The 24,293-nt window shown below is 38.8% G+C and overlaps 1 protein-coding gene across 3 annotated transcripts in view; it reads left to right on the top strand.

The window, feature by feature from the left end:
* cacna1ba (calcium channel, voltage-dependent, N type, alpha 1B subunit, a) overlaps positions 1–24,293 on the top strand; it is a 126,584-nt gene that overhangs the window by 40,919 nt on the left and 61,372 nt on the right. For all 3 annotated transcript variants that reach the window (XM_060884165.1, XM_060884162.1, XM_060884163.1), the window contains exons 7-9: positions 11,945–12,048; positions 19,028–19,143; positions 22,861–22,950. In XM_060884165.1, the coding sequence (XP_060740148.1) occupies positions 11,945–12,048; positions 19,028–19,143; positions 22,861–22,950 (310 nt within the window). The remainder of the gene's footprint in view (positions 1–11,944; positions 12,049–19,027; positions 19,144–22,860; positions 22,951–24,293) is intronic.

Raw genomic sequence — 24,293 nt, 5'->3', positions numbered from 1 at the left:
CGGATCCAACAAGAAAAGGAAGTCTATAAATTTTGCCTCAAATGTACAATGTTTTGTCATCGGCACTGTTCCAAATGCTCTGAATACTAATCATGGCCAAATTTATTTGGTCATAGACTCCTAATGAGATTTGGCGCTTGTGCCAAAGTGGTCAATAAAACAAATATGACCACAAGCAGACTCATAGCGAGGGGTATATCTCAAAAGACTCTGTCTCTCTGGATTTTTCCTTGGCAGACTAGAAAGTGGCATATGCCAATAGGCAACATAATACGGTTAAGCTAAGCCTCTTTTCACTCGGAGTTGTCAGACACAGCTTGTTGTTTGTTGTTGAAATCCTGAATGAGGTTGTTACAGCACCATGGTTTCATTGTTATTCACAGTGTATGACGGTTACCATGCTGTTGACTTTTTAAATGATTAATATGCATTAACATCTGTAAGGGATGGAAAACAGATAAACAGATAATTAACATATTTCCAGGTCTGTTTGCTTTTTCAGAGATGATGCCAGAGAAAAGAGAAGAAAAAGAGGAAAAAAGAAAAAAGAAAAGAGGCGAAGAAATATCTCAATAATAATAACAATGTAAGAGATATTGGAAAAGCCATTCTTGAAAAATTTCTTTTCTGTTTAGTTCTTTGTATTTTGTTTTGGAGAATTTGAAGATTAAAACAAAATTTTGAACTTCACCTGCTCTTTTTGGGCACGGTGGCTTAGTGGTTAGCACGTTCGCCTCACACCTCCAGGGTCCGGGTTCGATTCCCGTCTCCGCCTTGTGTGTGTGGAGTTTGCATGTTCTCCCCGTGCCTCGGGGGTTTCCTCCGGGTACTCCGGTTTCCTCCCCCAGTCCAAAGACATGCATGGTAGGTTGATTGGCATCTCTGGAAATTTGTCCCTAGTGTGTGATTGCGTGAGTGAATGAGAGTGTGTGTGTGTGCCCTGCGATGGGTTGGCACTCCGTCCAGGGTGTATCCTGCCTTGATGCCCGATGACGCCTGAGATAGGCACAGGCTCCCCGTGACCCAAGGTATTTCGGATAAGCGGTAGAAGATGAATGAATGATTGAACCTGCTCTTTTTCCAGTCCTTGCACCCAGTATAGCCTGAGATTCTTGTTTTTGGTGAACATGACTGGAGCCTGATGTGGTTTTCTGCAGTTGTAGCCCATCCACAGCAAGGTTTGGTGTGTAAGATGTTCTGAGATGCTTTTTTGAGTGGGACGTCCAGTCCATCTGCTTTCCTCTGAGAGCTCCCATCAACAACCAGCTTTGACAAGCAAAAACATTGTTCACTTGATGTTTTTTGTTTTTTGTACCAACAAAAACTGATTTTCAGTTTTTTTTTCATAATTTTCACCAGTGTTCTACTTTTTTTTTCAACCCTGTGAAACATCCATGGTATTTTTAGACTGCATTAACATACCATACATATTTCAAACTATAACCCTCATAATCCTGGAGCAGTTCTAAAGCCACAGGACATTCCTTTCTTCTACGAGTCATATCACTAATTCATGAGCAGCGAAGTAGCTCCAAAAGTGCCAGTGATGTCACTTGAACATATTTGTCACAACTTTTGATGGAAAATTTACATCCCCAGGTCACCGTCCTATTTTTGGGTGGTGCCAGTGCAGCGAATCGTTCTCGAACCAGGGAAGCATTGCGCTTTTGATCCATGGCCCTAAAGAGTTCAGGTTTAGCTGCTTCAGGGCCTCATGAATAATCTCCAGTTCTGCCACCTTAATTAAACAGCTCTGCTCCTTCCTCCCATCCCAGCCGAAAATATCATGATTAATCACGTTGTCATCAGAGGCTATTACTGCAGAATTTAGTGCGACGCTGCAGGAGGGTCATCTATGACCGCGCTGTAATCCATCATGTTGAGCCTGTGCATGGTGTGTGTATGTGGATGTATATGGTGTGTGTGTGTGTATAGTGTGTGTGTATGTGATTGCTGAGTAAACAGTCATAAGGGTCTTCAGCAGGTGTCAGTAGGTCAGACGTGCAGCGTTTCAGACCAACACGTGGGACGGAGAGTGGAACAGAGTGGCTTTCTCACTTCCTGCCATTAATGCCCCCTCACTTTTCTCCTCCTTCGCTTCATCCGTCATTCCCAGATTACAGCTGCTAATGGGTTATGAAATGAAAGATGAGCTTAGGGTAGAGATGTGCAAACCCTTGCCAGGAAGCCTTATCTGTTGTCATTTACATGACATCCATATGGTCACATGATGCTTTGTCTCATGGTCAGCTATTAAATCATCCGTGTCGTCTCCAGCATGTGAGTCTGGCACAGTTATAGCTGTGCGGCTCAGGAAGGAATGGAGTAAAAGAGAGCAGAGACACTTGCTAGAGTTGCCTTGGATTTCATCAGAGTGTTTTAATTCAAATCCTGTGCTAAGCAGCTAAGAGGGAATTTAGCTTCTAAAGAACTACGAGGTTAGTAATCGTGCCATTCAGCGATACCAGATACCATATCTTCATATTTTTTTGGTTCACATATTTGGAAAAGGATTCTTGTGGAAATTCTAATACTAATACTAATGTTTTTACTTTTTTTATATAGCTCAGCTAACTAAACAATAAATTAAAGTACACTTAAAAAATTTAATTTTAAGAAATAGGAAAATAAACAAAAATAATTTTACAAAGACTGACACTCTTCGGGGGGCACGGTGGCTTAGTGGTTGGCACGTTCCCCTCACACCTCCTGGGTTGTGGGTTCGATTCCCTCCTCCGCCTTGTGTGTGTGGAGTTTGCATGTTCTCCCCGTGCCTCGAGGGTTTCCTCCGGGTACTCCGGTTTCCTCCCCGGTCCAAAGACATGCATGGTAGGTTGATTGGCATCTCTGGAAAATTGTCCGTAGTGTGTGATTGCGTGAGTGAATGAGAGTGTGTGTGTGCCCTGTGATGGGTTGGCTCTCCGTCCAGGGTGTATCCTGCCTTGATGCCCGATGACGCCTGAGGCTCCCCGTGACCCGAGTTAGTTCGGATAAGCGGTAGAAAATGAGTGAGAGAGTGAGAGTGACACTCTTCAGTTGTGGCTTCAATCGTTTTCCTCTTTACACTTTTATGTACAAGATCCACAATTGTGTTTGTTTGCAAACATTTTCTACCTAAACCATCCTAACTGAGTGCAATGAAGCCATTAAGGACTAAATATTCTTCTAAGTACTTGAAATGAAATGAGGACAGTACAGGAGTTCTTATTATCACAATCTAATGGAAGTGCTAAGAAGATTCTGTTACCTGATTCATTATTCTTATTAGAAATCTAGGCTTTATTGTTACCTCTGGTGTTGAGATTGTGTATGCATAACGAAAGACCTTTGAGTTTTTTAACACAAAGGTTTTAATTCCAACCTGAGTGGAAAGCACAATCTTGGACATCTTGGTACTGAAATACTTCACTATTTGGTCAAAGCATATTTATCTAACCTGTACATTTACAGTAAGACAAAGTTTCCTCACATGCACAGTCTGTTTCAGCGTCTCTCCTAACCCCTGTTCTCTTATACGCGACCCGCTTACCAAGAGCACACCAGGAACACGGAATATTAACATAATATAATATCTCAGATCAGAAGAAGTGGGTCATAATCAAGCAGGAAGCAGAATTGTCTTGGACGTTAAGTTCCTTGTGTGTCTTATTGTTTTTTCGTCAGTTGAAGCAGGATCCTGGGTTCAATGAGCTTTACTCCTCTTAACTTATACATCACCAGCATAAATTGATCTTGAATCGTTTTCGTTAGAATCGTTTGTCTGTTTGATAAAACCTGCTTGTTTTTTTTCTGGCATGCAGATACGATACGCTAGCCGCTTGACAAATGACGCACTTGTACCTTAAAACCCCTGTAAGCCTGAGAGATCATGAGATAAAGAGGAAGCTACATTTTCAGAAGAGGGAACGCAGGCTTGATTAGATTTACGCTAGATTATTATGCTGTCTGTTGTATTTTTCAATAAGTACACATTCATTGTGCAGGAAACTGAAAACTGAGAAACAGTAACATCAGAATCAGGAATTCACAACCAAAATCAAGGCTTTTGTCATTCTTCAATTATTCCAGTCCTCATAATGGTTCTGTTGAGAGACTTAAAGCATCTCTCTCTCTCTCTCTCTCTCTCTCTCTCTCTCTCTCTCTCTCTCTCTCTCTCTCTCTCTCTCTAATTAGGTCCCCTCGGCATGTTTTCTTAGCTGAAAAACAGAAAAACTTCTTTCATATCATCAGGCTTTCGCTGGAGGATTATACACTTCCCCGGAATCCCATGATTCTTTCTTTTAATTAGTGCTTGTTTGCAGAGGTTGCTGGTGAAATGTAACCTCTCTGGATTATCCAGATCAGGGGTTACAAACTGCAAGTCTTACCACATTTTTTTATTACAGTGCAACGTATCAGAAATGAAAACTTTTTCCAAATGGAATATCTTGTTTGTTCAATCAATCAATCAATGAATCAATCAATGAATCAATCAATGAATCAATCAATCAATCAATCAATCAATCAATCAATCATACTGAATATAAATAAAAATAAATAATATATTATTATAAATAAATAATAAATAAATAGATAAATACATTTTTAATTCAGTAAATTAAAATAAATAATCAAATAATAAATACAATTAATTGTTAATACATTTAATATCATTAATAACAACATTTTTACAGAGGGAACAACTACTACTCATACAGCTAATATTAATAAAAATGAAATCTAAAGCGGGGGGCACGGTGGCTTAGTGGTTAGCACGTTCGCCTCACACCTCCATGGTCGGGGTTCGATTCCCGCCTCCACCTTGTGTGTGTGAAGTTTGCATGTTCTCCCCGTGCCTTGGGGGTTTCCTCCGGGTACTCCGGTTTCCTCCCCCAGTCCAAAGACATGCATGGTAGGTTGATTGGCATCTCTGGAAAATTGTCTGTATTGTGTGATTGTGTGAGTGAATGAGTGTGTGTGTGTGCCCTGCGATGGGTTGGCACTCTGTCCAGGGTGTATCCTGCCTTGATGCCCAATGACGCCTGAGATAGGCACAGGCTCCCCGTGACCCGATGTAGTTCGGATAAGCGGTAGAAAATGAATGAATGAATGAATGAAAATCTAAAGCAAAGACAAAAAGTAACAAAGAACAAGTGTAATTTTAAAATTACAATAAAACGCAATAAAATGAAAAATTGGATATTTTTTAAAATCCTTAAAAAAGGTAACAGTAAGATGGTTTATTAAAGGAAAAAGCAACTAAACTAGATTAGGTCTTTATAAAAATGTTTATTTGAGGAGCTTGACATTCTTCTTCACACGTAAATAGGTGAGTCTTTAATCATTTTATTCTTTTTGAAATTGATAAGTCACTACATCCGTGATGCATTTCTGTAGCTTATGATCTCAGAGGAAGTTACTTGGTGACAGGGGCACCACTAAGGGGGGGAAAAGTTAGGACTCCCTGCTTGGTGATATATTTATATATATTTTAGCCTAAATGTTTCCTTGCTCTTGTCTGTTGTCTTTAAACAGTTAACAGAGCCACAGCTGTGTGACGTGGCTCTCAGTCGAGACTCTGGTGGTGTAGTGTGACGGATCTTGCTGACAGGCTGCGCTGCTGCTCCCTTTGCTGTATTGATCAGTTTCTTGTTAAACATTTAAAAATAGTCCCTCAGGGAGACGGTAGGGGATCAATTTGTCCCATCTTGCTGTGATTTCAGTTTGTGCTGCTGATCAAACCACTGAGCAAATTTCTATTACAGACTGTGTACAGACTGTGTGATATGCTTCAAATGAATCTCTTTTTCTTATTGCTAATGGAGCTGGGATATGATTCATCAAGGGATTGTTTGCAAAAGTGGAACTAGATAATAATTGCATAAAAATAGTAAAAGATCGACGGCCACCAATTGCACGAAATAGGTGTTTGTCTCTGGACTTCTGTACAGCCTGCTGGAACTTCTCACATTAATGTTGCTAAGTATTTCCGACATAACAAAGCCAAATAAGTTTACGATTAACAAATCTAGATCCAAAAAGTCAACAAAACGGTTACATCATAGTTAACAGTTTATTTAGTTCAATAAAACATGTTTATATCATAGACCTCTGTACATATGTACATCTGGACTGTCACTGTCACTTTAACTCTGGACTTGCACAGCACAGTGCCACTTTATACACTATATACACTATTTACACACCATACTGCACCTGGACACTTTAAGGATAATCTTTAAAAACCACACACATTTATGTTATATGTATATTTCTGCATATGTATATACATTATTTCTCCATCTATATTTTTAGATTTTTATATATTTTTTATATAGTTTTCTTATATAGTTTATACTTTTTTATTATTCTATTATTATTATTTTTATTTTTATACCTGACAGTTGCATAAAGCATTTCACTGCATGTCGTACCCTGTATCTATGTGTATGTGACAAATAAAAATTTGATTTGATTTGATATGTGCTCTTTCATATAAGTGAGTAGACATTGGTGTGCAGTGCTTGAATTTCGGGACAGGATGACTTAAATAAAGAAAAAACAAACAGGAAATGACCCTTTTGCTATTTAAACAAACTCTTCATTAGTTGGAAAAAAAATTACCCTATTTTCCTCTTGGGATTGAAATCAATGCAGTCAAGTCATACACACATGTTTATAATAATACATTCTTTTTCGTTGCTCATGAAAACAAGATGAGGGGAAAAAATTCTCCAATTTGGTCAAAAGCCAGTTCTCACCCACCACCTAGATCTCTTCTATCATACAACAGCTTCCAAAAGAGAAAGGCTAAAGACTAATGCGTGTCCTCTGAGACGTGTAAAGCCATCCAGACATTTCAATCTGGTGCTCTTGCAAGGCAACGTAACATATTCTGAGGAAAGTGCTGTCCGCCCTCTTCCGCATACATGACAGACTCAGAGACTAAACAAAGTTTTGGAAGGTGTTGTTTGATGTTTTAGAAATATTATCATAGCACAATCATGGTGCTAGACAAGGTTTTTGTAGGTTCCTGTGTGGTGTTTAATCTTAATCCTGATGATGCATTTATATATTTAGCTGTCCTGTACAGTATGTCTATTTTCAAATGAGTGTTATGCTAATGGGGGCAGGGTTGGGGGTTCGATTCCCGCCTCCGCCTTGTGTGTGTGGAGTTTGCATGTTCTCCCCGTGCCTCAGGGGTTTCCTCCAGGTACTCCGGTTTCCTCCCCCGGTCCAAAGACATGCATGGTAGGTTGATTGGCATCTCTGGAAAATTGTCCGTAGTGTGTGATTGCGTGAGTGAATGAGAGTGTGTGTGTGTGCCCTGTGATGGGTTGGCACTCCGTCCAGGGTGTATCCTGCCTTGATGCCTGAGAGGTAGTTCGGATAAGCGGTAGAAAATGAGTGAGTGAGTGAGAGTGTTATGCTAATATATTGATGGGAATATTAAATTCTCTCTAATGCGCCTCTAATAAAATCTTTAAATGCACTTCTGATCTTTATTCATTAAATCTATCCATGCAATTTCTAATCCTCCATTTCTTGGGACCCGATGAAAGGGACACACTGGGCCGAGACATTACAGGGCTCACACAAACACACTACAGACAATTTAGAGACCAATCAGCCTACAGCACATGCCTTTGGACCCATAGTTCTCAGAGTAAACCCCAGTGCTTCAAATATAGAAAATGCAAAACCGCCGACCCCAGAGGTCAACAACTACTAAGTCACCATGTTCCTGCTACTAAATCACCAAACAATAAGCAGCTCTAGCCTGAGTTACTCCTGATAGCAAAGAAGTCGTTTTCTCCAGCCGTAGCACAGATCTCATCTGTAAGTGCTGCTGTGCGAGCTGCTCCTGCAGGTCTCTAGGGTCCTTGATGAATAACGATGGGATGTAGAGGAGCAAGGGAGGAGGCCTAATGGGGGGATGAATGCTGCAGAATATCAGCCAGACCTCACCACTCCCACACATAATTCACTTACTCTTGTACACTAGAACCTTGGGTCAGTATTAAAATCACTCCCTTTTTTTATTCTTTCTTTTTTTTTTGCCTGCGCTCTGCTTTTCATCAGAGGAGAAGTAGCTTTCGATGGCACTATTTTGTTCCTAGCTGTCTTTCTGGTCCTTATTTCTTACTTAGAATAATGACAAAATGCTCACTTCCTGTAAGCAGGAAAGCTCACTCAAGCGTTACCAACCTTAAGCTAAATGATGTTACGAAGCTGTTCTTTTAGCTATTTGATAAAGACTCTGTCTGGTGATCAGTGTATGGGAGATAATGGCAAGAAATGGAATATACTGTAGATGATGAGTGAAATTACATTGTGCCTGTAAAATATTAATAGCACAACAAACCTGCAGTCACATCCACCGCATAAAGCATATGGTTTAAAGAATGTATGGTGTGTGTGTATGTGTCGTAGCTTTAACAGCTTTAACTATAAATCTCATTATTATTAGTACTGAGGAAAAAAAATCTATAATTATGTCTGGATAGTGGAGTGACTCAATGATCTAAAGGCTCGCAGGAGCAGAGGGAGGATTTGATTATTTAAAGGAGACTGTGTTGAACTGTGCTGTATTTCTGGCTTCGCTCATTGGTTTCTGTGAGCTTGATCTCTTGTGTAGACAAATGTACAGAGAGGATGAAAGAAGGGAAAGGAACGAGGGAGCGTACATGAACCGCAAGAGGTCATGAACCGCGAGAGGAAGTCCGGCAACTCTATAACTATTTCCTGCACTTTTTCAGCTCTGGTGTTCTCTCGTAATGTGCTGAGAAAATTAATTATGAGGAAATGCTCTGTGGAAATGGGGAAAGTTACATTTTGACATTTAACAATTGTGACATATTTGGTTTTGTTAAAAAAAATGTACAAGTTTTTTTTATTAATTATTTTATTTTACAATTTTGTCAAATTTTGTCATCCCTTAAATATTAAATACTTATGAAGTATTTTCAGTTCATGCTTAAAATAATTACAGATAGAATTTTTAAAAAATGTAAACGATCTTTAAATATTTTTAAAAATATAAAAAAATCGTTCAAGATTTCGACTATGTATTAAATATTTCCAGTTTGTGTTTAAAATAAATAATAATTTAAAAATACTTTTTAATACCCGCTGTCCTGCCCCATTTTTACTTTTACTGCCCATCTTAGAGCCAGAACATAAAGCTAGAACATATGGAAGGGAATGTTTAGGGTCATGGACAACAAAATCAATAAACAACAATAACATAAAATAAAACAATTTTAAAATGAGATTTTCTCATTTTAGCAAAAGATCATAGCATTTCTATATTTTAAGAATCACACCTAAGCATTTTTTTAAAACATTTTAACTCAAATTAGCACAAATGAACAATTTAATGAATTAATTACATTATAATGTGCATTGTGTTCTTTTAATTTTTCACAATTAGAACAGACATTAATAAAAATACCAGTACACACTTTAGCAAAGTAGCAATTTTGATTTATATATGTTGATTTTGGATTAGAAATTAAATTTTCTTTGACTTATTAAATCAACAGAATAAATTTATATTGAATAAACAACAACAAAAAAAACAAATCAATCTTTAAACATTTTAATTAAACAGAAATTAGAATCAAATTGTTGAGAATTTTCAGATTTCAGAATCAAACACAAATAACAAATAAACTTTCACTGAAACATTCCTTCGCAATTTAAACAACAATTATCATAATGATATCCATGCTGACATTAGCATTAGCATTATTAGTGTAATTCTGTCTGGAAGTCATTAATTGGGCAGGGATTAGCATGTTGCATGGTTCACACATTCTGTTCCTGTTCTTACTTACTCGGCTAATTCTGAGCCTGAGAATCTAAATGTCTGCTAATTTCTCAGCACTTCTCTGAGTCCCACAAACCCCCAGAGAACAGCAGAGCAGGAGCCTAAAGCCCAAAAGAGATCAGTTTAAGAGCCGTTATGAGAATCATCACTGCAAAACCCCCGTCTCATTTCCTGTATCCTTTAGATCTGTGGATTGAGTTTGAGGTGAAAGATCTTCTGGTGCTTCTGCTGACCAGGGTGGGTTTGAGAGTTGGTATGGATTTTACACGATGTGTAAGCCACAGGATTTTGCGTTGCTGTCACTTTTCTTTATCTTTAGTTGGATTAGATTGGAAATTGTGGCTTCTGTTTGAGATGGAAATGGAGACTCTATTGATTTTTCACTCCTGTTTATATTCTATCTCAAAATCATCCATTGTTTTAGATACTTCTTTTACTTCACGATGTTACATTTGTGCACCAACATAAGCACAAGAGCATCATCTCCAAGCTAATTTACATAATACAGGACTAAGAAAGGAATAAACCATGATATAGCAATCTGTTTATGGAAAAATAATCAGGAAACTATGGCCATATAACAGCACGTCCTGAAGTGTTTTATTCCTTTTACACCGCAGGAACCCGTTAACATTTAAGATGTATTTATTATTTAAATATACTTATACTTTTATGTCTTAAGTTATTAAGACATAAAAGACCCCAGCTTGTTTTGCTTACAAGAAACAATAGTGTTATCAATAAAATGGAATGATTTTAAATGATGAATATAAATATAAATATAAATAATATAAAGATAGAAGATCTTTATAGATAGATAATATATCTTTGAGAGCCAAAAGCACTCATTTGAAAGCTCTTGTCAGTGAACATTTGATAACTTCAGAAGATGACCTCATGTTTAAACTAGTAAGAATTTCCTGACCATATAGTACACAGTTACACAAGGGAAATTTCACCCAGATGAGGATTCCCTTTTTTTAGACTGGTTCTGTCTCAGGGAATTTTTTCCTCACCACCGACACCTCTGTCTTGCTGATTAGGTATAAATATAGATATTTAAAGTGTATATCTTAAATTTCTATATTTCTGTAAAACTGCTTTGTGACAATGTTCACTGTTAAATGCGCTATACAAATAAAATTGAATTGAATTTGTTTGCTAATAAATAAAAAAAAACATATATTGTGTTATTTTTTATTTAATGTTTTTTTTTACATTGATATGGATTTTATAATTTTTTTAAAATGACCACATCAGTATTATGTGCTTTTCTTCGATTTCACAAGTGTCTAGCTAAGACTCAGCCACGCTTATACAGTACATTCGATTAGCGCATTTTGGAGTTGAATTTTCATTTAAAGCAAAGCTAACATGTTTTAAAGTCAATTAAATGCATTATGCTGAAAGGTTCTGAATAAAAAATTAACTGCAATATATTTGCTAGGAATATTTTTGCATTATTTTCAGATGTTCTAGTTCAACATTGTAGCGCCGTCAAAATAAATGTCCTTTTTGTCCGCTGTAATGCATTTCTCATTCTCGTGTCTGTTTCATATGCATGCAATGGCAACTAAATATTAATGGATGAAAATATATTCATGGAAAAGACAAAACAAAATCTCTCCCTTGTTACCATATTAAGAGTACGGCTTGAAAGTGGTGGTCTGGTTACCGTAGAAACAGGAGGATGGGAAGGATGTCAAAACGGCATACTGTTATAGGTTATCTGCTGATTCAGTGGAACATCAGCTGCTAGCAAAAAAAAGTGCAAGTCTGCAATATTACGTCTTACATATCGTGGTGTTAATTAGGTCATAATTGATGAAACGATAATAGTGCTGAGTTACAGCGAGCGAATGTTTGGCTTAGTTTTGGGGAAGCTCTGCTCACTGCTAAGAAATTAAGAGATTGCACACTCCATCATTCCTCTCTGATCCGGTTGATCTGGGACGAGGGATTGTGCTGTAAAACAATTAAACCAAGCTCTTTTGGAAGACTACTTCTGCAGGAGCAAAATGATCATCTCTAAAATGATCTTCGCTGTTATTGAACCACGGCGAATGTTAAAAGGAGAGATTGATCACCACTAAGTGATTATATGCTTTAACGTTTGTTTTCTCTCCGATGCAGGCCAACGATGCCTCAGGGAACACCTGGAACTGGCTGTACTTCATCCCCCTCATCATCATTGGCTCCTTCTTCATGCTGAACCTGGTTCTGGGAGTGCTATCAGGGTGAGAATTCACATCACATCACTACATTAAAGATTCATTACTCAGCTGTTGGGTTTTATTATGTCTCAGTTTGAGTAGTCTACCTTTTTTTGCTCTCTATATAAGATAATTAAATAATTGGGTGTATCACTCATCATATTTAGCAGGCTAACATTTTGCAAACAAAGGTAAGCCAAATAAATACCAACCAAGTAAGTACCAATATAAATGTGACATGATGTGATCGATTTCATCTCCGTCGGTGACGCTGACACTGTTCTCGCCATCTTCTCATGATAAATAATAAGGTCAGTTCTCTAAAACAGCAGGTCCTATGGGGTGTTCCTGGTATTCAGTTGGTTAGTACCAAAACAAAAGTGGTTGAACAGTGAACTGGCAAAAGGACCATAGGCACCTGAGAATCATCGTCTGGTCCGATCTGACAGAAAAAGTCCGTGCTGGTTATGATAAAAAGGTGTCGGAACACTCAGTGTATCACATCTCGCTGTTTATGGGGCTGCCTAGCTACAGACCAGTCGGAGAGCCCATGCTGAAACCTGTAGAGCACCAATAGCACCTACAGTGGGTGCGTGAGCATAGGAACTGAACCATGGAGCAATGGAAGAAGGTCTGGTCTGATGAGTCATGTTTTCTTTTACATCATGTGGTGTGTCCATTGCTTACATGAGGAAGAGTTAAAACCAGGATGGGAAGACAGCAAGCCGGTGGTGGGTAATGTGATGCTCTGGGCAGTGATCTGCTGGGAAACATTGGGTCCTTGCATTCATCTGGATTCTACATTAACATTCATCACCAACTTAAACATTGTTGTAGGGCAGAGTTTCATGACAACTGTACTTTCTAATGGCATTGACATCTTTCAGAAGGATAATACTTCCTGAAATAATCCTTCTGGTTTCTGGAACATGACAAAGGTGTTGACTTGGCCTCCAAATTCCCCAGATGTCAGTCTAATCGAGCATCCGTGGGACGTGCTGGACAAACTGATCTAATCTTTACAGGACGTGCTGATAATGTCTTGGTCCCGATACCACAGCACACCTTCAGAGGTCTTGAGGAGTCCACGCCTCACAGCTGTTTTTGTGGCACTTGTTGGATCTACACAACATTAGGCAGGGGGTTTGAATGTCATAGCTGATTGGTGTACATTGTAATGTAAATATGAAAGATCTATTAACCTGTAGCCTGTGCATGAAAAGTGCAATTGTGGTATTAAGTGCAGTATAGGGTGCAGTGTGCTTGACAATGTGATTAGGCAGCGGTGTTATGTCAAGGCAATGTTACTTACAATTAGATTTGTCTTCCATCAGTCGTGATGTGGCCTAAAGGCCCAGACAGATGCTATACCTCCTCCCTCCAACACTCCCTCTCTTTTGCTCTGTCTCTCTCTGTGACTCTTTCCATCTCTCAATCTGTTTCTTATGTACCCACACACACACACACACACACACACACACACACACGCACACAGAGGCTTAATGGAGGATAGCTCGATGAGTGCTCTGTGGTGCTGCTGCTACCAGAGAGTTAAATTTATGACTTCTCGGAAAGCGAATCTCATTTTCAGCCTTCTATCACCAAATAGCTCCTCCACTCTGCACCACGGTGACACTGTGGCATCGTAAACCCTTCTTTCTTTCTTTCTTTCTTTCTTTCTTTCTTTCTTTCTTTCTTTCTTTCTAGATTTACATCTATTATTTTCAATTCTTTTCTTTCTTTCAAAAACCTGGATGTTGTTGAATTATTAAGAAGGGCCTGTCCCTTGTTCCTTTTCTCTTTCTCTCTGGTAGACATGTGCAGCCCCTGGGCTGATGGACAGAGAGGGAGTTGTCGTGTAGTCAGGGGGTTTCTGATTACTCTCTTTTTCTTGCTCACACTCCATCTGTTTTGGTGTTTTTGCTGCACACTAACACTCAAAGCCTTACTTGGGTCTCTCTTTCGCTAAATTAATTCCATGCATCTCTCTCTCTCTCTCTCTCTCTGTCTCTCTCGCTCTCTCTCTCTCTCTCTCTCTCTCTCTCTCTCTCTCTGTCTCTCTCTCTTTCTCTCTCTCTCTCTCTCTCTCTCTCTCTCTCTCTCTCTCTCTCTCTCTCTCTCTCTCTCTCTCTCTCTCTCTCTCTCTCTCTCTCTCTCTCTCTCTCTCTCTCTCTCTCTCTCTCTCTCTGTCTCTCTCTCTTTTGCTTGCCCTTTCCAATCAGTTCAGTGCGCTCTTGGACCTTATGGCATGAAATTCACTTATTTAGACCAGCTTTTACAGCTCCAGGTGTCAGAGCTCTTGTTTTTGAAGACACTCGTCTCCACAGAGATTATTTTCATGCTGTGGTTCCTATCAGAGCTGCTCTCACATCACAGCATCACAGTGTTGCGTTTTGTTTATATGCGTTTGTTTGCCTGTGTTTGAGTGAGACAGTAAGAGGGCAAAGAGAGTCTATGTGTCTATGTGGTGAAAGAAAGAGTTTGTGTGAAAATCAAGCTGCGTTCATTCGGGCATGTGGTATTGTGTGTAACGTTCCTCATGTGTAACATCCTGTTTGCAGCTTTCAACACTCAATTTGTCAGCAGTTTGCCATTAGTTAAACGTATAATAAAGTTATGTCAGCTTTCACATTATTCAGGGTCAGCACTTCATGGCTCTGTATTTTATTCTTTGCATATAAATGTGTTTTAAAGGACTATGCAGGTACACTGTAAAAAAAAAAAAGTGTTGATGTAGAAACTCAGATCACAAACAGTTCATGCTGTGTGTCACATGGAAATATTATGTGATATCAGAAGCTTCTGTCCCACTGATGAACCTTCCGTCCCAATGATTGCATCACATCCGGTAATTTTTCACACAGGCATCGTAAAAGAATTTTTTGGCCATCGGCGGTCTTAGAATGCATAATGTGATGTGTTACCTGGCGATGAGTTCTGGCGGTGTCAGTAATGATTTATTAAAGTCTCGGCCTGTGACCACGGAGACGGCGCTAGTCTGCAAGACGGTGTAGCCTGACGAGAAACCTGAAATCAAATCTATATTCATTTTCCTATTTTTACTTCAATTTGCTCACATGTTAGTTCCCTTCCACTTTCCAGCTTTTGTTTATCATACAACTGTGAGCTACAAGCTCGGAGGGTGACGGCTAACACAACACATGTTTCCTCCGAGACGTGTAAAACGATGCCCGTGTTGCAAACGCACCCTTGAGGGAAAGCGCTATCTACGCTATTTACAGTCTTCCTGGTTAAATGAGCTGTGAAATACAATCAATTGTTTGTTGTCGAAATTCAAACAATTGAGTCCAGTGTTAATTACATAGAAAATAATTCGATTAATAGAACATTACAACGGTACATGACTGTCTACCTTACGGTAAGGTTTAAAACTTCTTTATGAAAAAAATAACCTTATTGTCCCAAGAAACCTTATTGTCATCTTTTCTCATCTTGTTTCAGTCATCTTGTATCCAGGCATAACACTGTTACTACACCAAGGGCTTTCTTCTTGTGTGACACAGTTTCGGAGAACACGTTGTTCGAAACATTACTGAGCCCATCTATCCTAAGCAGTGGCTGAACTCGAACAGTCAAAACCCAGCTTTAGTCTGATGCTTATTTTGTCTGATGTTACAGACATAACACAACACATAGTCTTGTGTTTGGTCTCTTGTGTTGTATTTTGACTTTTACTTTATTTTCTTTCCCTTTGGTCTTCGGTTACGCACTCAGACTTGCAGGCTCTCCCGGTTGCCATGGCAACTGGGGTGTGTCTCTTTGTGCCTGTGTGTGTGTGTGTGTGTGTTTCTGTGTGTGTGTGTGTGTGAGTGTGTGTTTATATCCGCATGTAATGGCAGCTGTATAGTTGTGCACAATGATACAGACAAATTTACAGCCACATGCAGAGTAAAGAGAGATAAAGTTATAAGAGGAAGATGACAGAAATGGGATTAAACCTAATCGTTTCCGACATCAGCCGCGTGGTTCTGTTTGAAGTGCCGACACGTTTAGGTGTTTATTCCTTTGTCACCATGATATATGATGTGGATTGCCCTCGTGCAGCTCTTTTGATCTGTTATTTAATCTGATTTATATTGTCATGTACGTGTGTTAGTATCAGTAGGTCGATCGAGTTTAATTAGCTTAATTAGCAGAGTGGAAGCTAAATTCAGGACCTGCAATCTGACATGGCAAAAGACATTGATTTTTTTAGTCCAGTGTCAAGTTTGCAGGGTTTTTTTTTTTTTTTTTTTATGTAAATGTGCTGAGTTGTTAAATTGTGTTCTTACAATGTTGAGTTAAGGCATTTTACTGCTGAAGGAAGATTGATCATATCCTCCTGAGGGTTAGAAACTACAGAGGTGCCAATATAAAAAGTCATTACAGTATGTACTGTAGCTGTTCATTTTCAATCAAGAAAAGGATCAAATATTTTTAAAATACAGCCCCATCTTATACTGTGCATAAAGAGTTGTATGTTAAATGGGGCAGTGGTGGCTCAAGTGATTAAGGCTCTGGGTTGTTGATCAGAGGAACAGGGTTCAAGCTCCAGCACTGCCAAGCTGCACTGTTGGGCCCTTGAGCAAGGCCCTTAACACTCTCTGATCCAGTGGTGCTGTATCATAACTGACCCTGTATCATAACTGACCCCAACCTCCAACGTCTTGTGACAAAAATAAAGGCTTCTATTGAAAGGCTTTTATACCACAGTGCTTTTGACTGAACAAATCTGATTGGTCAGATGGTGCTGATAAAACTTTCTATAATAATGTGTTTGTGTTCATTTATTGTTATTATAGTGAAGTTAACTTAATGGATACGTGTCATTGTTGATATAGTAAACTTCTTTGTGCGGAAAGAAGGAGGCTCTCTTGTTCTTTAGTCACTAAACTGTAATCTTTGACAAATGATTTTATTTTGTTACATAAAACAAAAAACTCTACTTGTTGAAAAACATTTGATTGGGCATTTCGGATTAAAGTCTCCTTGTTAGAGAGTGTGTGTGTGTGAGTGTGTGTGTGTGTGTGTGTGTCTATATTCAGCAGAGATGTCAGTGACTGGGATTCCTTCTAGGCTGCCCACACGTGGACAGACACACTTACAGGGACTTTTTGTGTCACACTCCCACTGCTGCAACATTGCAGGAAGGATTCTGTGGGGGCAGATAGCTCAGGCAGGGGGAAGTCCTTCTGCCCCGTTCCGTTTTCTTCACGATTCTTTTTCCTCCCACACTTTGTCTCTCTCTCTCTCTCTCTCTCGCGCGCGCTCTCTCACGCTCTCTCTCTCTCCTTTACCCTGCCTCCTACTTATCTTTCTTTCTCTTTTCTTTTTTTTTTCTCCGAGCTTGTGGTTAGAGCTAATGGAACCTGGTGGAAGCTCCTCTGTGGGTGGAGGGAAAGATAAATAACATGTTCTCCAGCTCAATAACTCTATCAGGGTGGTTGCACAGGCTTTCTCTCTCCTTCCAGCCTGCATCGCCTCCCTCAGGATCTTTTTTTTTCAGGCTTTTCACCTTGGTTTTTTTAATCACCTGATGATCCGCCACAGTTCATATACACACCTGGCTGTCAACAGCAATATGCCATCATGCTTTAATCGGTGTAATAACAGATGGCAGAATGTTTTTTCCCCATCTTTCACTATGTGTTTGTGTCATAAGGGCTGACACTGTAAATGCAAACACTCTGTGGATGCACTTGAAAACAGAGTTTGTTGAAATCTTCTTTAAGATTTTCAACCTCTGTTGTAAAGGTCGTCGTAGTACAGTGTTTTAGCAGACTGAATGAAATACTTAACTGCATATTTTACTTCATTATTAATAAAGCTGAGCGAACACTAGAGTTCAATGACTATAACATGTGTTTAACATGAACTAGTGTAACTTCTGGAGCAGATCATGTGGTTTATACAATCACACACATTTGTCAGGAGTGTTGTGTGACAGAAGAGTGTCAGCAAGAATCAAAGGAAATGTGTACAGGACAGTAGTGAGGCCAGTTATTCTGTATGTGTTAGAGACTGTAGCAGTGAGGAAAAGACATGAGGCAGAGATGAGGATTATGAGATTCTCTTTAGGAGTGACGAGGATGGACAGGATTAGGAACGAGCACATCAGTGGGACAGCTCAGGATGGCTGTTTTGGGGACAAGGTCAGAGAGACTAGATTGAGATGGTTTGGACATGTACAGAGGAGGGAGATGGTTATATTGGTAGAAGGATGTTGGAGATGGAGCTGCAGTTAAGAGGTCTAGAGGAAGGACAAAGAGGAGATATATGGATGTGATGAATAAGGACATGAATTTAATTGGTGCGAGAGTAGAGGATGCTGAGGATAGAGTTAGGTGGAAACAGATGATTCGCAGTGGCGACCTCTAACGGGAAAAACTGAAAGTAGAAGAAGAAAAAGAAGAAGAAGAAGAAGAAGATTTAGCTGAAAGCAGGTCACCAGACAAGAGACTACTTCCAGGGCTGGAGGTAATTTAGAAGACGAAGAGTTTTCTAACATTGATTTTTCATTTTATTTGCCATCTCTGGTCTGATTAGTGAACTGAATACATGCCTTCTTTAAATGAATGAAGTCATGTGTAAAGTCTTTGTTCAGAGTCTGAGGTACTGTTTTAAGCTAAGTCCAGTAGGAAACAAAAGAAGAAAAGAATAAAGAAAGATTAGAATTATAATCACTTTATTGTGTTAGAATATAACTACACAGTCTTAACGCAAGATTATGCTCATTACAGGCTTTTCATTCAGTTGTGTTTTCATGTAAGGTGGCAATACTTTTTAACATAGTTTGTGTGTGTGTGTGTGTGTGTGTGTGTGTTTATACCATACTGTTAACATACAACTTCTGCCAGCAGTTACCTCTTTTTTAATTGTTATTTTTTTTGCATAACTTGACTCACCATACCATGTATAACACACACATACAAACACACACGCTACTGTACATGGTAGTTTTCCCTTGATGATTCGGTGATTCTGTGTGTGTGTTTTTCTACAGAGAGTTTGCTAAGGAGCGGGAACGTGTGGAAAAGAGGCAGGAGTTCCTAAAGCTACGCAGGCAGCAGCAGATTGAGCGAGAGCTCACCGGCTACCTGGAGTGGATCTGTAAAGCAGGTGTGTGTGTATATGTGTGTGTGTGTGTGTGTGTGTGTGTGTGTGTGTGAGGGACACTTGGCAGAGAAAGCTCACACTCCTGTATACTACAGAGCCCATCATTCAAGCATTTAATGTAGCATAACACTGTTGCTTGGCAACTGGAAAATATGGATGCTGAGCCTGAGCTAACTAAAGATGATGATTGAGCTAACTTGGCATATAGGCAGGAAGCCTTTTACAACATTCAGATGTTGTAAAGGTGTAGAGACCACCAAAACAATACATTAAGAATATCAACATTTGGGAAATTAAAAAAAAAAAATAATAATTGTCTGACTTAAACAATGCTAATGAATCTACTAGCACCAGCTAGGTTCTACCATATTGAAACATCTTCATTCCTCTGTCTCTTCCTGCTAATTTTCTCACCATAGTGTGAGTACAGTTAATCCTGATTGTTACAAGATGGAACGGTTCTGCACTGGGGAAAGTTGCTATCAAGCATGGAGGGTGAAAGCTAACACATAGCGCTTCTCATACTACTTCACGTTGTAGCAGTGTACAGTAGCATGCTTTGCAGTGTAACACACTCCCAGGAAGGGCTGGCCCTCTTCCACATACATGAGCTTATAGATACCCATGATTATCTAATATTACTGAAACTGACAGGAGATTATGAGTAACGCCGTCCCACCCACCAAGAGAGCATGGCATGTTGTTCTCAGGGCTTCTGGTGATGGAGCTTGTTGCTGCAGCATCATCAGGACCTTACAACATCTCTGAACACAAGTTAGATTTAAGAATATAATCAAATAGATGAGTTACATGGAGGTACAGTGGATAATGTTAACAGCTCCAACTCCAGAGATCCTGGTTTGGTTTGTGTGCAGAGTTTTCCATGTTCTCCCTGTGTCCATCTGGGTTTTCCAGTTTCCACCTGCTTCCCTAAAACATGCCAGTTGTTGGTTTGACTACTTTAAATTGCCCCTGTGTGTGAATATGAAGAATTGATCTTCCATTCAGAATGTGACTCCAGTTTTCCTGGGCAAAAGCTCTGGATTCACTTTGACCATGATCAGGAAGAATCATTTAAAGAATGAATGAACACAACATTAGTGTCAAACATTCAGCCAAGTAAAAAGGAAGCTGGAAATACTTAGCCTGTGTTTGGCAGCTAGTTGCTGTTCAGAGAAAGCAATTTTTTGTCTTTTCACTGGCTGGCATGATCCTGGTCCTACAATGGAAATTACAAAGGAATAATGTAGTTCCTACTGAGCAGTTAGTAAAAACGATTTAATTCTGACAAAAGAGAAGTTTCCTTTTTTAATGGTACATTAGAATGATAATGTCATGACCCAGTCCATAATGGTGCTTAATATTAAGCTCATATGCAATCAGACACTCAGAGATTTAAGAGATTGTAGTTTTTCATAAGTATTTCTGTTATTCTCTAGCCTACTAGTAGGGGAAGTATTTTCATAGGAAAGTAAAAAAAAACAAAAAAAACAAAGTAGTTCTATTTATTTTTTTTTCACACAAATGTTTCTATCTTCAAAGTAAATGTTGATATCAAACCCATTTCTGCTCTCTGAGATGTTCCAAGTGCTTCTCCATAAACATCTACAATTTGAAGGTGTTTATGTTCAACCACTAAAATTCACGTCTCACACCGAAAGCCAACTAATTTTATACAGAATTGCTGTGATAAAATAATTTCTTTCTTTATACCGATTGAAAATGTCTTCCTCTGATAGAAACGATGAAGCACCAGTGTTCTGGTAAAAAGGGTTAAACAGCTATAAATGTTAATTCTGTACATCCTGTGTGAGAAAGAAGCAGATTTGTTGACATTATGTTGTAAAGGCCATATATAAGCGATTCCTGAAAAATATCTCTCCTGTAATCTCTCCGGTAAGAACTAATTAGCGATGTCTCAGCATGGAGCTTGTCATCGTCCAGCAGCCCACCGGTCCTGCTCTGTGGAGATGTAATTGACTTGGAAGAGTAATTTGCCAGTCTCCTTTTGTCATGGTAGTTGAGCTTTGAGCTTTTCAAGAAGGAAGCATTTCAGTAAAATGCATACTGTAATTAAACGCATTACTCCAGATTGCTTCATGTGAAGGCGATGTGGTTTTGTAATCTGTATATTTTAGTGATAGAAGTGAATTTTCCCAATAATCTAAATTGTTAGTAACCCAGTGAAGGCCTGGTGCTGTCCCACGCTTACCCTTTTACTTCTGGTGTTTATACTGCCATTGAATAAAGGTGATGAATTAGTCTATATCTGGCTGGCAGAACATAGCCGCATCTCAAACCTGATGAGGTCATATCTTATGCATTGATGGAACAGAACTTACAGCTGGACCACTTTCGGTCCAAAATTGAAACAAACATTAAATATAGCTGGATGTCTTGCTTTAGAACATTTTTGGCTCAAACCCTCTAATAAAAAAAAATTAAGTTGCACTTGACACCTTTAGAGGATCTCCAGTTTCTTTCTTTAAAGGTACCTGTTCAACAAAGGGTTCCTCTAAAGTTGTGGCCTGATGGTTAGAGAGTTTGACTCCTAACCCTAAGGTTGTGGGATCGAGTCTCGGGCCGGCAATACCACAACTGCTCCCCGAGCGCCGCAGTATAAATGGCAGCCCACTGCTCCGAGTGTGTGTTCACGCTGTGTGTGTGTTCACTGCTGTGTGTGTGCACTTTGGATGGGTTAAATGTAGAGAACGAATTCTGAGTATGGGTCCCCGTACTTAGCCGTATGTCACATCACGTAATAGAGACCAAACCAAACCCACTACACTCAACTATTTCACTTCTTTATTGAACGTATCTGAGCTACTAGGACAGAATTTGTTTGCTAATGTTTTAAAACGTTAGTCAAAGTCAAAGTCAAGCAAGCCAGATTTAAATTAAGAATGGATGAGTTCTAATTTCATTATCATGCCATATACAGTATAAATAGACAACGGACAGCTTTCTAACTCCGTGTTTCTCTGCCAGTTCCTTGACAACTTTGTTCAGAAAATAAACACCAAAATATGGCAAAATATATGAAATATCATTGAATATTATATGAATTTAAGCCTAAATGATTTGATCCGAAATACGGGGTTAAACATGTACAGTGGTACAAAACTCCAGGTGTAACTACGTACTGTAAAACCTTTCCTTTAAAAACCTCTCCTGTTAAAAACGAATATTTAATTTATTTAATTATATATTTCATTCAGAACCCTTAGAGTATTTAGTTTGTTAGTCAAAGGAAACGAATATTTTTTATTTATTTATTTTTCTATGTCCATCGTTTCACACACAGAGTTTTATTTATTCAAGTGCGGTCCATATTTAGAATTTTTAAATATTCAAAGAACTGCTGAAGAGTTATTTTTCTCAAAAGCGTATAATTCTATAAAAACCCTTAAATGTGGCTTCTTTCCATGAGCCACTTCACCTTTTCACAAGAGATTTATCAGCCTGGTCTTTCTTAAAAAATAACTGTGTCCTTCCCCTTGGTACTTAAACACCTGCTATTTTCAGAATAAAGTGACAGCCTATGTTCAGGCTTTTGGCCCAGATCTGGATTATGTCATAGAAGTGTTGTGTTTTTAAGATCTCACCTGACAGCTACAGGTCTGCTCAACTGGGTGGAAAAAAATTTGCACCTGGTGACATCGCTGTCATAAGCCATATGCTCCTTCCAGAATGTTAATGTTCTCCGTTCTTATTGTTTAGAGGAAGTCATGCTCGCTGAGGAGGACAAGCATGCAGAGGAGAAGTCTCCACTGGACGGTGCCTGGTACAAGAGGAAATGCAACAACCCAGGTTGGAATTGATTGCTGATTTGTTATGAAGCTAGTTGCTAACATATCCAGTGTTGTAATTTAACGGAGTACAAATACTTCGTTACTGTACTTAAGTAGAAATTTAACGTATCTGTACTTTACTTCGCTATTTAAATTTATGTCAACTTTCACTTTTACTCCACTACATTTCCTAGATAAAATGTATACTTTTACTCCGTTATATTTCCACTAAGCGTCTTCGTTACTCGTTACTACAAAATAAAATCAGAAGAAATGTGTGCGACTGCAATAAGGGAGGTTTGGTGAATCACTGCTCCTAGATTGCATTACGCTCCGCACGCTCTACGGAGAAGCACAGGTACGCGCAGCGTGCACGCGCAGTCAGAGCTGGAGGCATTTATCTATAACGTTAATCGGCCGCTAAGCCGCAAAGACGGCAACCAAAAGCAGTGAAATGTCACTATTCTTATTACCAGAGTTGTAGCACAAAGAAAATATTAATGCAAACAATCCATTCAATACTAAATAAAAATAAAATTTATTGATTTGGTCTTTGTCTTGTGAATATTTTTTATTAATGACTGCATTCATTGGACACACTGTTTGTAGAAAACGCACACATACATGAACTGATCTGATTCAAGACTGGCATCATTACATCATGCATAAAATTTTGGTGTCCACTTTTGCCATTTTAAATAATACCATAACTTTTGGCTTACGATGTAGTCATATAATATATAATATAAAACTCTTCTTGTTTTAAATTCTCACTGAGGGCTAAAACCTCCTAAAGATGAGACCCTAGAACCGCCCCTGCTCTTATGCCTATTGAAAATCACTGAAATTTTACTTTTTACTTTTACTTCAAATACTTAAGTACATTAAATATCAGAAAATGACTTTTGATACTTAAGTACAGTAAATATCAGATACTTTAAGACTTTTACTTGAGTAATATTCTAAAAGGTAACTTTCACTTCTACCAAAGTCTTTTTCTAGTATGATACTTGTACTTTTACTCAAGTATTGCTTTCTATTATTCTATTATAGTATTGTTCAACACTGAACATATCCAAGTTTTGTTGCTGCTCTATTTTTTTCACTTATAGTGCTTTTAGCTGCATGTCTTTCCTAAACCTCACACACTCACTGTGCGATTCTGTGATTGTGTCTGTGCTTTAACTATTACTGTACGTTACTAATCATCCGTATTGCTGAATGAATCTGTTCCCTTACATTCTGTGCATTTCTGTGCTTTTATCTTAATGTCTGCTTTCTGTGTGATTTGATGTTGCCTGTGTTTTCTATTTGGGTTCTGAGACTCAGTCTGTTTTTCTGGCTGTGGTTGCACAGATCTCA

The sequence above is a fragment of the Tachysurus vachellii genome, chromosome 12 (assembly GCF_030014155.1).
Source record: "Tachysurus vachellii isolate PV-2020 chromosome 12, HZAU_Pvac_v1, whole genome shotgun sequence".
Taxonomy (NCBI): Eukaryota; Metazoa; Chordata; class Actinopteri; order Siluriformes; family Bagridae; genus Tachysurus; species Tachysurus vachellii.
Note: the sequence above shows the minus strand (reverse complement) of the source record. Positions and strands in the feature narration are given on the sequence as shown.